The 13,805-nt window shown below is 34.6% G+C and overlaps 1 protein-coding gene across 2 annotated transcripts; it reads left to right on the forward strand.

The window, feature by feature from the left end:
* Positions 1–3,731: 3,731 nt before the first annotated feature.
* LOC140804915 (protein yippee-like) lies at positions 3,732–6,845 on the forward strand. 2 transcript variants are annotated; one of them, XM_073161072.1, is made up of 5 exons: positions 3,732–4,236; positions 5,487–5,530; positions 6,247–6,355; positions 6,434–6,489; positions 6,585–6,845. In XM_073161072.1, the coding sequence occupies exons 1-5, from the start codon at positions 4,141–4,143 to the stop codon at positions 6,667–6,669; spliced, it is 390 nt and encodes a 129-aa protein (XP_073017173.1). In that variant the 5' UTR covers positions 3,732–4,140; the 3' UTR covers positions 6,670–6,845. The 2 variants fall into 2 exon arrangements, with proteins under 2 accessions (XP_073017173.1, XP_073017174.1); XM_073161073.1 differs by lacking the exon at positions 3,732–4,236 and having other exon boundaries at positions 4,253–5,528.
* The last annotated feature ends 6,960 nt before the right edge of the window (positions 6,846–13,805 follow it).

Here is a 13,805-nt window from a genome sequence, read left to right on the forward strand (position 1 = left end):
TATCTCAATCTAAAGGATCTATCGCTCTGATACCACCTGTTGTGGGGACCCGGACGCTTATCATCTTCTTTAATCGTGATTGGGACTAATTAATCAATTATAATAAACAGGGTCTAAATTTTTTTAAAATGCGGAAGGTAATGGAATCAAACTCCTATAAATATCAGTATAAAAGTATAAATCTGATAAAATATACAATCATACATACTCAGGTTCAACAACTACTATCAAGTGTTTAAACCCTATCTCTAGTCCAAGTCCGGTATCACCACTCTAATCTCGATCTGTCTTTACCTCTGTGACCCTGAACCTGTCCCACCTGTTGTCATGCACACATACAAACAAGACAACAGCCGGATAACTCCGGTGAGATATAAATATCCCAGTATAAACAATGTATTAAATGCAATCAGATAAAACCTATATAAAAGCATAAACAAACATCAAAACATGTATCTAATCTGACTACATGAATCAATGACTCGTGATCTAATCTTATCTTATCTCAATTCTAGGGATCCCAATCTAATTTAGACTTTGGTATGCTGTATCGAGTGTCTGAGATAGACGTCGATCTACATCTAAAGCTCTTCGATACACCGTAAGTCTAGAGTCTTAATGGTTCTGAGAAAGACTCGGCGGTTCTGCCCTAGCTAGGCTGTCTGCCCTAGACTCGGACTCTGAATCTGTTCTAAGTCAATACATTAACATATCAATCTGATAATCTGCAAATATCAATGCAATAAAATAAAGTATGTGATTTAGGAAAACTCGAGTCAAACCTAACTCGAGTTGTGCAATCCCGAATCAACATTTATTTATACCTTTCTTTCTGTCGATCTGATACAATCAAAGTCTTGATTCAAAGTCTGTCACTGTTCAATCTGGCAATGACAATACCAATATTCTGTATCAATATTCTAATCAAGTCACAACATCTCTGTTTTATCAAATTCTGACAGTACAACAGTACAATCTTGCGATACTGCTAATACTATATCAGTCTATATCAATTCCAAACGTTTACAATCAACCACCATACAAATCTGATATCACATCTCAGTCAATTTCATTCTGAAAATCATAACAATTCCATCTTCAGTCCGTTTCTTAATCTGACTTCGATTCTTTGCTGTCTAACATGCCAAGAACAACATATATGACGTGTATTCAATTGGAACAACATCATAATTTCCAAACATGTCAAAACGTAACAAAACTTACGTCCAGTCGTAGCCTATGTCGATAGGAGCTCGGTACCGAAGTCGGATTTAAAATCTAACGGACGGATTTCTCACAAATCGAATTCTAAAATCAAATTGGAAAAAGGGGTCTCTATCTCTTCTTTTTCCTCTGATTTCCTCTTAAATTTCGTATGTATATATATATGTATATATATATATACCGTGCATGCTTCTAAAACGTGGCTCATATTTTGTAGCACACGTCTCGCGCTCGGGCGGTGGTAAATTACCGCTCGAGCGCGGCCTTCTCTGCCCAAGCATTTTCAAAGTGCACCCTTGGCGCTCGGGCGGTCAAAAACTACCGCCCGGGCGCCAACTCTTCTGCCCGCGACATATTTGTGATGAACACTGGCGCTCGGGCGGTCAAAAACTACCGCTCGGGCGCCAGCATTTCTGTCCACCAATTGTGTACTTCATATGCTTGGCCCACTTTGGGTCTCGTAATAGCCCGTCTATAATTATATCAATTCAACTTCAATAATCTTTGCTTAACATGATATAAAATCTAGGGCATTACAGAAAGTCACAAATAATGTACTGAATTCACCAAAGGAAATGATGAATGATGATAATGACGAAATGTTTTGACATGTAATGATTTCATATAGCACGTCTGGATTTACGCTTTTTAAATGCATGAAAGATATGTTGATTACAGTATATTTTCACTGCTGTGTGCTATGTATACGTACTTGTTATTTTCTGGTACAGGTGTGTTGAGTCTTTAGACTCACAAGGCGTATGTGATGCAGGTGAGCATGTTATTGAGGGACTGGAGGTGCTGAATTCTGAGTCGACAGGATTAGATGTGCTTGCACGACCCGAGGACCACATTTCTTCCGCAAATGATGTTTTTTTATGTGTTTTGAGAGGACATGAAACATTGGTTTTGTTACGTTGCTGGTTTTAGGATTTTTACTTGTTATATTACGCTCTTTTCTGTTGGTCGAGTTTGGCCATCTTAACTACACTGTTTAAGTTTTTAAACATTTATGATTATTTTTAAATGGTATGCTTTCAATAGGGGTTGCATGCATTCAAAATATTTAAGTGCATATTTCGAAAAGGTGAGCTTTTACAAAAAAATATATATATTTCCGCATTTTAAATAAGCAGATGTTTCGGAAAAGTTCTATGTGTAGGATCGAGCGCTTGCCGCTGTACCGAAAGCTATAGCTGGTGGTAAATGTGCAACTCAAATCTTTTAAACCTCACAGCAGCTCAAGCACCACGGTTCGATCGATCTACCAAGTAGGGACAATTATTGCACCCAACAATCTCCCTCCCAATAATTGCACTCCTTGCAATCAATGAGAATCGAACCTGTGACCTTGGTTCTATTACCAATTGTAGGACAGGATGCTTGTCGCTTTACCGAAAGCTATAGTTGGTGATAATGATGCAACTTAAATATTTTAAATCACACAACAGCTCAAGTATCACGGTTCGATCGCTCTATCAAACATTGACAAGTATTGCACCCAACACCATGGTTCCATAGACAGATTCTGATCAATGTCTACTTCATTTGGAAAAGGGAATAAAAAGTGATTATTGGCTGACATCTTAATTTTCATGCCTTCGACCTCCAGATTTGGGTAATAGTATCCACAAAGCATTCTTGTTAACCAATTTTGTTGTGAGGAGCTTGCCCACCAAACCCACCTCCTCTTTTTTTTTTTTTCACTATCTCTGGACTTGCTTCAATCGTAGTTTCTTCTGCCAGATTAAGGTTAAAAGAAGACCTGTCGTAGAGAAGCTCATTCATTGTTACCTAATCGACCGGTCTCTTGCTGTAACAAGAAGCTGAACTCATCGTCGGCAATGAGGTTTGTGATGTGATATAAAGAAAACATGAACATCACCTTAACTTAGATGAACAATATTTTTACAAGAACAATTCAAGACCATACTCTCATAGTCAAGCTAGAGAGAAAAAAAAATCCAACACGATTAATTGAAACAAGTGATTGTAGACTATCATATAAGTATCCAACGTGCCATATTATTAAGTTTAAGAAAAAGACATGACATGATTATTTTTATAAATAAATATTGATTGTACCCTAATCTATATTGGTATTCTAAAGTTTTGGTTAGATAAAATGATTTAGATTTGAATAAAAAAATATTGATTGTAGCCTACTTTATATTGGTATTCTAATGTTTCATTTGGATCAAATAATTTATATTTGAAAAAGTATTTGGAAGAGAATTTGAACTGACTTAATGTTGAGATAAATTTGAAATCTTCTATAATGATTTAAAAAAACTATTTGAGATTTAAAACTCATTAACAAATATATTTGTAAAAAGAAAAAAACCAATGAATTAGTTATTTTGAATTTGAAATAACTAAACCTAAAAAACCATAATTTTTTTATATTAAATTAATCATATTTTATCCCTCCACACGGTAGTGTGAAAAGCGGCCACATTTACCTGACTACGCTCGTTCCACATCCGAAAAAGTGCACTGTTTACTTTGAAATCGGGAAGCGCAAGTCCAATTATATTACATTCATTGTACTTGTTATTTTAGATTTTTTTTTTGAAATTTTGAAATATTAGATTAATCATTTTACCCACATTTCTTGAATTGTTAATTGCCTGGAAAACCTCATATAATTTTTTTTTCTTAGACTACTATTAAGTATTCAAGAAATTCGATTAAGTCTATTTAATTTTTCTACCTTTGCCGTTTGTTCCAAGCAACTTTTATCCTCTTTCTTACCTCTACTCAACCACCATCCTGAAATCTTGTATAATCCACGTCGTGTGAATTGATCTCTAAGTTATTTGCTTCCTTGATCAATTTCTTTGACACCCATTTCTGAATTTAATTTTTATATATATATTTTTCGGAGAACATTAGAGGATTGAGGTATTGGGAGAGATGGGGAGGGTGTTTGTTGTATTTCTTGAAGGAAAGATCTACAGTTGCAAGCACTGTGGGACACATCTTGCTCTCAGTGAAGACATCATGTCCAAGGTTTTGTGATAATTTCCTATCAATTCGTGGAAAAGATCATATTTTTTCTCTCTTTTAAGCTGAGGTTTTGTGATAATTTCCTATCAATCGTGGAAAAGATCAAATTTTTTGTCTCTCTTTCGAGCTGATGATTAACCTTCTTATTACTGTTTCCGGGTGGATGCGAAATCTTGAATTCGGGGGATTGTTTTTTTATAATTTTGATGAGTGTCCGTGGGGAGTAGTTGAATTTCTTCATTTGATATTGATTGTTATGGGACGAATTTCATTTTTCTTCCATGTTTTGTGTGTGTGGAAAATGTTGGATTGAGTGAAGTCCTCTGTCTCTTGTGCAAGAGGAGTCTTATTTTCAATTTGGTTGTATATAGAGCTATTATCATGATGCCACACGAATCATAACTTGGTTGCAGATGATTTTATCTTGATGATAGAATCATACTGTCTACAAAAATCTACGCCCGTATGTTTGATTGCAAGATTGTGGAAACATGTTGTTACATTCATTATGCTTTGTTCTAGGATTTTTACTGTTGCTATTTTATTCCAAAATATATGTAAGTTGATATTTGAGCCACAATGATTTGAGAACGCCGAGGTTTATCCCAACTGTGTTCTTGGAACAGGCCGCCCGTGAAGATAACTAATGCATTGCCGCATTCGTTAATCCATTGTAGAGTATAACTCTGTTTAAACAAACATTTTTGCAGGGTAATTCGAGATAGGTATTGGGGAAGGCGTAATCTTGGCAAAGTCCAAGACTTGTGTGGTTTAATCTCTTAGTGTGGTCAATATTGTAGGCAAAATGAATGTCACCATTTGGGGTAAAACAAGTCGAAACTGGTCAAGATTTCTTAATTTATGAGACTCATGCCTAGACTCTTGAATTTTTGTCAAGTTTGAGCTGCTCAATGAGCTCGTGTTACAAATTATCTGATTCACAATAGAGTTCAAATTAGGATATCCTGTGCTATATCACGAAGAAAAGGTTGGATCATAGTTTAATAAGAAAAAAATTACATATGAAAATAAATTTTAAGCAGTATATTTTTGTAGCATATAACCTATATAAATAACTAGTAATAGTACTAAAAGCTTGTTTGGAATGAGTATGCAGTAATTTGATCTCGAGTTGAATGGCTCACTCTCTAGTTTAGCTCATCTTGTAGTCTTGATCGCCATAGCATATTAGTCTTTTATGGCATGCATTTTAGCTATTGACTTATGTTTTGCATTGTGGTTCTCTGCTTCAGTCTTTCCATTGTCGGCATGGGAAGGCTTATCTCTTCGATAAGGTGTAAGTTCTCCTTAATCTTAACCAAATCTTCAAATGAAGGTCCTGTTTTTCTTACTCTGTGTTATTAATTTATCGGTCTTGGTGGGGGCAACTGATTGTATTTTAAGTTATAGCACATGGTTCAAAGATTATTTACTGGGTAGTCTTTGGATCAACTACAAGGGCTTGAAGCTTTTTACGCATTATCCAAACCTTTGGTGTTATGAGCTTGCAACTAACTCTAAACAAATGATGTTCATTTTACTTCGCACAGATATGCAGAGTTCATTTTCCTCTGTATTTGTAATCACTTCATGTACTGTTGTCTTGTTCAATAGTAAGCTTGTTCAATATTATTCATCTTGGTAATTAACCCTCCCAAAGCCCAATCTGCATCCTTAAGTTATTCAAAGTATTTGTTTCGAATGATACTCGAGAAGCATAATGAAGCCAGGTGGATTTAAATGATTAAAGAGGGAAGAATAAACATAAAAGGAAAATATTCCCACTCATGTAATTGCAATGAGCAACGCAAAACGGAAGAAATATAAGAAAACATTCAGATTAGCCCTAGTGAGATGCCACTCAAGCCTCAAGGGCAATTTAGAATAAAGCATTTGTTTCTTTTTTTCCTAAATGACTCACTCAGCTGTTGTGGCTCAAACCTTAGACTTGTGCGTTAGAAAACCTACAATTCATTTTGGTACCCATGCATTTCCTTTATTAATTTTATGCAGAGTAAATGTAACATTTGGGGAGAGAGAAGAAAGGTTGATGACAACTGGAATGCACATAGCTGCTGATATCTTCTGTGCCCTATGTGGTTCACTTGTTGGATGGAACTATGTAAGATCCGCATTCGAGGAAACGACTGTACCTTTTGCATGTTTTAACCATACTGATATTTTGTTTGATTCTCTCCAGGAAACTGCTCAAGAAAAGAGTCAAAAGTACAAAGAAGGCAAATCTGTTCTTGAACGGTGAGCCCGCCCATGTTACCAACATATTTTGGCATTATACAATTTAGTGTAAAAATGGTTGCATGTTTCTGAGATGCCTTGTTTCCATCGAACAGGTTCAAGATATGTGGCCCCAATGGAAGTAGATACTGGGTCGGCCATGACGTACACAGTGGAGGAAGCGACGCAGATGATGTGTGATGGAATCTTGACATCAAAAGATGTATCTATTTACTCATAAATGCATGCATGTACAGGTTCATTCTTTGAGCTCCTTGTTCTTGCTCTTGAACTGATGAATTCTGCCTCTATGTTTATTGTACATAATACTGCATAATCAATACAATGATAAGAAAAAAATACTAAATTTCCATTTACGTGGTCTCAATTTTTGGATTTTGATCAAGGTTTAGCTTCTAAACGTTCATTATTCTTAATAATATAACTTTTATCCTTTCTCAAAGATGCTATATCATTAATTTAGGGTAAAAAATTGGAAAAATATTCACCATGTTGGCTCACGGTATATCTGTTACATGTTCAGCCTCCTGGTACCATTGTCCACTAGCCGAAAATGGGATTAATTAGCAGTATGACCTCCATCCTCTCCCTCCTTCAAAACACAACCTTCTTTTAGTTTAATCTCTTAAATGATATAAATAAATTATTTTAAAAAAATTAAATAAAAGCCTCCAATATTAAGATACCAACTCTCTATGTTTCCTGAAATCCTCATTTATGCTATAGCTCACGTATTATTCAAAACATAGTCTCCACAAGTTTATTTACATATTCTGACATAAAATATTGTAAAATTTGTTGTTGAAGAATCCAGAAGTTGTTTAATTTGAAATATTCTTATATACATTTGAATTTTCTAGGTTGCTGGTTTTGATACTAGTGCTTGGCGACCATTTAATATAGTTCAAACTTGCCAAACCAAAAAACGGTAGTCGTGACTCGTTTGAATTGTATCCAATTGTCACAAAAAAACTTGGGGCGGCAAAAAGCTACCACTATGATCAAAATCAGCAGCGTAAAAAATTCATACCTATACAAGAATATTTCAAACTAAAAATTTTCCGAGCAACAAAATATTTAAGCAAAAATATGTAAATAAATTTACGAAAATACTTTCACCCGACATTATAATGTTTGAGACTGTGGTGTTGCTTCAATTATGGTCCGACGATAATCATAGATATGGCGATGCTTCAGATGATAATGAAGAATATAGTTGGTGGCTGAGAATTCTAGTTCCTTAAGTTTACAATAATAGAATTGATTCAAATGAAACTAGAATTTTCCGGTCAAAGAATATAGTTGGGGGTCAAAGATTCCCAAAACCGCCATATTGAATTTTGTGAAAGTAAATTTGTGATTCTAGCTATTTCAGAAAGGGGTCAAGGTGGTATGAGATTGAAAGATGCCACTAAAACATTTTCAGTCAAGTTGTGGCACGAATTTCCCCTTTTTTGGCCACATATATTACCATTTCACTAGCTTTTGGGATTGGTTTGCTCATTGATGATGAGTTGATTAGCTTTTGAGATGATAATTGGCTTCCCGTGACCTTTATGGGTTTCTTGTTTGATAGTTGACCTCGAGATATTTTTATTCATTTTTGGATAAATTGGAGGTAAATTCCCAAACAAAGCATAAATTTATTATATTTTTTTACGTTCAAAAAACTTTGTTCAAATTCCCTAAAGTGCTAAAAATGACAAATATACCATTATATTTGTTGATTTAATTGATTGATTATTTAATTGCCCAGAAATGGTATCAGACCCGATGCAACATTATTTCAAACATAAGAAATTATTATTACTATGTAATTAAATGTTTGAGTAAGAGATTTTTTTCAAATAATATGGATATAAACACAGGTTCGAGATTAATTATTGAGTAGGTCTCTTGTGAAACGGTCTCACGAATCTTTATCTGTGAGACGGGTCAACCCTACCGATATTCAAAATAAAAAGTAATACTCTTAGCATAAAAAATAATAATTTTTCATAGATAACCCAAAAAAGATATTCGGCTCATAAAGTACGACCCGTGAGACAGTCTCACATAAGTTTTTACCTTATTTATTTGCAGAACTTATTCCAATACTTTGGAATATTTGAAACAAGAAGATCTAACCAAAGTTAGATATCATGAGCAAAGTATAACTTATCATAATCCAAGGGTAAAATTATGATTCAAGCCTGATAAATTCTTGAAAATAGTACCGGATTCTTCTAAACTCTCTGGAGATCTTAGAGATCTCTAAAAGATGGTACAAAATTATGACAATATGTTGTATTAACCACAAAATATGGAAAAAATTCTTGAAAAAAAAGGAGAAGTTTTTGTAACACTAAAAGATATTCAAACAAGAATCCAAACTCTAGAATAACAAGCAAGTTTTAGTAAAAGGACTTCGGTAGGAAGATTATTACAATCATTTGGTATTGAACCCTTATTATACCAAAGAGAGACGACCAAGGTGATGCCAAAAACCTTTAACCGAAAAATGTCTCATAGACATTAATCCAATGACAACTTTAGAGAAGATTGATTTCGATGATCTCCAAGACCTTGCAGAAACTCAGGGTCATAGATTTGAAGGTCAACACAACTGGAGATGAATCACACACAATGACCTGATCATCTTCTCATGAACCACTAAGACAAAGCGTGAGATATCATAATACAAATATAAGAGGACTCCAACATATTTTCATTTTAGTGGAGAAGCACACCCAGTGATTGGTGGTCCGGCGAGAACAATGTCAAATACAACTCAAATTTCATTGCACCATAACACTATATGAGAAATCTGTTTTGGAACCTATACATCCTTAAGAGGTTATGTTTAAGCTTGATGTACTAGACTTAAAAAGCAGAGAAGATCTGATAGATGATTGGATATCGACTATGAGAATCACAGCAGGAACACTTGATCTCAACAAAGAAGAATTCATTAAATTTTCAGAAATGAGTTTTACAAGATCAGTAAAAATTGCTTGGGACATGATTTCAGAAGAAACCAAAGAGTCGGTCCTAATAGGAGAATCGCTCAGTGAGATAGCCAGAAGAATGACTATCCTATTTAAAGCACAATTTATATAGGTCAACTATTTTAACAGTCAAGACACAGAGAAGAAAAGGAAATATACCTAAACTCTCTATAGTCTTGAATTACATGACATCTGTTTAGTGGATGAATAAATTATGTTATTCACTAAATATAAATGAAATTCAGGGATTGAAGAAAATGTAGCAATGCAACTTTTCTTTGCCAAAATCACAAGTCCCAGAGCAAAATGGTAATTAAGGAATATCTCCCTGACAATCCAGATACTTTGGCACGAAAAACCTTTTTTCTCAAAGAAAAATTGACAGAATGATGTCATATGACAGCATTACAAAAGAATTATAAACGATTAATAGGCATTAATAAACGTACTTGTAACGTCCAAAATCGATCCACGTAAACCACATGCATGCAAATGATCCAAATTGCTTAATTTTTCATTTAATTAATTTTAAATGGTTACATAATGCATATTATATGATTAAGGGTCTAATTTCTTGATTTTATAAAAACTGTAGATTTTTACCCGAATATTCGATAATAGACTGGGAAAGGAGACCGGTGACGAACATGATAAAATAAATATTTTTCAATAAATATTTTCAAGGCGTATTAATGTGATTAAATATGATTAAATTTTTCTAAAAATGGTATAATTCAAATTATTTTATTAGACGAGTTTGATTTTATCCGGAAAGCCGATTTTGGGTAAACGAGAGACTTTTAAAAGATCAAAAGTATTATTTTTTAAAACTAACTTTTATAAACTTTTATTTTTCAATTAAATAGCTGTTAACGGGCCTAAATTACCTAAGATTAGTAGGTCCAATTGCTCCTAAACTCAAAAGCTCAAAATCTAAGCTCATTAACATGCAAATTAAAATCTATAAAAAAAAGAAATCCTAAGTCTTTTGAGATGCCATTCAGCCAAAAACATACACACACATTGTAGAACCTGTTAAACCAGACTACGTATAAGCCATGCATAATTACTATTATTTAAATTAAAATGATCTTTTTATGCATCAGGGTTTATATTCCATCTTTTAAAATTGGTTGAGTTATGCTCATTTGTTTTAAATCGTAGAAGTTTAGTTTTTGTCTTTCAGTTAAATAAACGAGGCCGGACCGGAGTTTGAGTATTGAGATAATATTTAATGATAAGAAAATATTCCTAGAATTTATTTAAGATAAAGAATAATTTATTTTAAGGAAAAATAATGTTTAGGGATTTAATTAATTAATTAGAGATAATTTGTAAATAAATTCTTTTATGTCCAATAATTAATTAAAAGCCTAAATTATAATGTATGACCAATTGAGATAAGTTAATCTAGGCTTATTTTATTTACGAAATTGTAACTTAACATGTTAATACTTTATTTTAAAGAATTAGCCATGCATGCAAGATAATTACTATCCTAAATTAATTTATTATTTCACTAAAATACATAATAAGTGTTTAAAACTTTAAAGTGTTAAAAATTCAATATTTAAGCAATATTTTCCTCCATTTTACTTCAAGAATTCGGCCATGACCTTGTAGGATTTAATCAAGGTTGACAACTCATTTTCTTTGATTCTCTTCCTTATCCATTCTTGGTAGATAATCCTTTTATTTTTAATCACCAATAATTAATGATTTAAGTAATATTTCTACCTTAATTTAAAAGATAAAAATCGGCCCTCACACTCCCTCAATCGAATGAAAACACACCTCATTTCCTTATCTCTCAAACTCTAGGATAGAAAGATTTGATCTTGGCATTCAGCCCCCATTTAAGTAGTAGACTTCCCATTCATTTTTCCTAGCCATTCTCCTCCCCTCATTTTCGAAAATTTCAGTCTCTTTCAGCACAAAAAAATCGAGAGAAGCTCAAGGAAAATAAGAGAGAAAACAAGAAAGTAAAGCAACTCCGTCTCCTCTGCGCCGTGTCGTCGTATAGTTGTTTCTTTTCGAACAAAAGAATTATATTATCTTTTGCTCTTCCATCAAGTCATATAATTATTTTAAAACATTACTTATGCATGATTTAAAAGGCAAAACCGAAATTTTTACAGCAACATGAACATAAATTCTGCACAGATTTTCGGCTCTCTTCCTTGTGCTTCACGTTTGGTATTGTTTTGTGATTTCAGGGGGTTGGCTCGGTTCCAGGAGTCCAAGGCTGCATCTAGGCATGTACTAGGGTGAGTTAGGATCATGTCGGCCCATTAGTTCAAGCCCCCAACTCCCTGGATTCAAGAATTGACAGCAACTCCACCATAGTTGCAAGTTGAGTCTCGATGTTTCTGGTTTTTGATTGTTCAAGGAGGTTCGAATCTTGGTTGGCTTTTGGGCCTGTAACCATGGTTAGAACCCTTCCTTAGCATGTCTAGGACATGACCAAGATGACCTTTCATGGCTTGGTTCATGATCCCATCGGTTTTTAAAATAAACAAGACAACCCCCTTCGGTTTTCATTTTTCCGAGTTTGTGTGAGTAGTTTCGAATTTTAGGGTGTTGTGTGGATCTTGGTTGGCTTCTAGCCGTTAGCCACGGTTCACACAATACCTCATGATGTCTAGTTCAAGTCATGGTCGATCACATGGCCATTGGAATGACCAAGACAACGAGGGAAGCAATACACCCCATGCGTGCAAAGTGGCGTTCTCGGGTTGAGCTTCGGATTGTCGTAGGTGTTTGTTTGAATTGTGTTTGGCCTAAGTCCCTTAGCCATGGTTCAAGCCACACCTTAGGATGTTGGGAAGAGGCTCTGGTCGGCGGTTCAAGCCCCAACGACCATTAGCCTTGTATTCGAAGCGAAGCAAGCATAGTTGCTGCTGCTGGAATTTTACAGCAACTTTGTCTTCGGTTTAGAGGTCATGTTTGAGTTCTTGGTTGGATTTTATCCTATGGCCTTCAACTGGAGAGTACCTCAATGAGTTATAAAGGTCATTTTTTGGCCGTTTGTGATTTGGTTAAGTTTAGAGGTCGTACGAGAATTTACGGTGCAATGTGCCAAAGTGACTCTCGAAAGAGCGTTTCATGATTTTAGCCTGCATGCACAATTTTCGTGTATTACAGCCCTTGATATTTATTTTCTATCATTTTAGGTGTATTTTAATCATGACGAAACGATGGTTCCATGTTGGTTCGTGTTGGTACGGAGTCATGGTTAGATACTAAGTTTGTTGAGCGTAATTGTCTCGTTTTTGGTTCGGTTATGATAGTGTTGGTCAAGTTGAGATCATTTGCATATGCCTTATGTTAGAATTAGGTCGCAGCGAGCCTGAGAACGATACAACTCAATTGGTAAAATAAAACAGGATAATAATTATATTACGTGCTTAAAAATAAAAAAATGTTTATTTTTGAGATATATGTGACATGTCTTGTAGCCACCTCACGCTTATGGGATTTCAGCTTATGGGATTATTACTTCACCCGGTGACTTACGACCGATTCATGTTCATGTATGGGTACGGATATCTAGTCCAAGGATTGTGATGATCACTACCACCCAGTATACTGTGGTTTAGTCTGATCAGACGATTCATGTTATGTTATGGACCACTCGCGTAGAACGTTATCTCAACAGAAAATTATGATATGCTATTTTATGACAGGGCTCTATCGAGCAAATATTTTACGTACGACTTTCAGTTATGCACGTATTTATAATCAATCATGACACGATTTTCACGTTGCGTTTTTACGATACGACATTTTTACGTTACAACGAATTTTATGATATATTTACTTGTTATCTATGATATATACATGCTGAATCTTTAGACTCACTAGACTTGATTGTTGTAGGTACTGATGAGGTCGAGGTCGAGGGCGGGGACTAGTGAGCTAGCTTGGGTCGGCAGTAGTAGGAACCCGAGGACCTCATGTTTCAGTTTATTTATCATTTTTATGCTCAAACTCATTTTGTCTTGTTGAAATATTTTTAAGTGATTGTTTTGAAACAGTATTTACTTCCGCTGTTAACATTTAAAATTTTTTATCAGTTTATTTTATGAATGAGGCAAGTTATTTACTTTTAAAGGAAAATTTTAAATTATTCCGTAATTTTTCAAATACGAAATACGGGCTTCTACACACACACTACACACACAAGTTTCAAAAATTGGGTAATGGAGAAAACAAGGAGTCTTTGTCGCCCGTTCGTTCTTCTTCGCTCCTCATTGCCAACAATCATATATTCGAGCGTTCTAAAACGTAAAGGCATGTTTCTAAATTCCTTAGACGCATTATTCAAAC

Source organism: Primulina eburnea, chromosome 11 (genome assembly GCF_022965805.1).
Source record: "Primulina eburnea isolate SZY01 chromosome 11, ASM2296580v1, whole genome shotgun sequence".
Taxonomy (NCBI): Eukaryota; Viridiplantae; Streptophyta; class Magnoliopsida; order Lamiales; family Gesneriaceae; genus Primulina; species Primulina eburnea.

What these genes read in the sequence shown, in the direction of transcription:
- LOC140804915 (XM_073161072.1), top strand. Translation starts at nt 4,141, where the DNA reads ATGGGGAGGGTGTTTGTTGTATTTCTTGAAGGAAAGATCTACAGTTGC. An exon ending in GTGAAGACATCATGTCCAAG is followed by an intron (nt 4,237 to 5,486) that starts GTTTTGTGATAA and finishes TCTCTGCTTCAG; the next exon opens with TCTTTCCATTGTCGGCATGG. An exon ending in GGCAAATCTGTTCTTGAACG is followed by an intron (nt 6,490 to 6,584) that starts GTGAGCCCGCCC and finishes TCCATCGAACAG; the next exon opens with GTTCAAGATATGTGGCCCCA.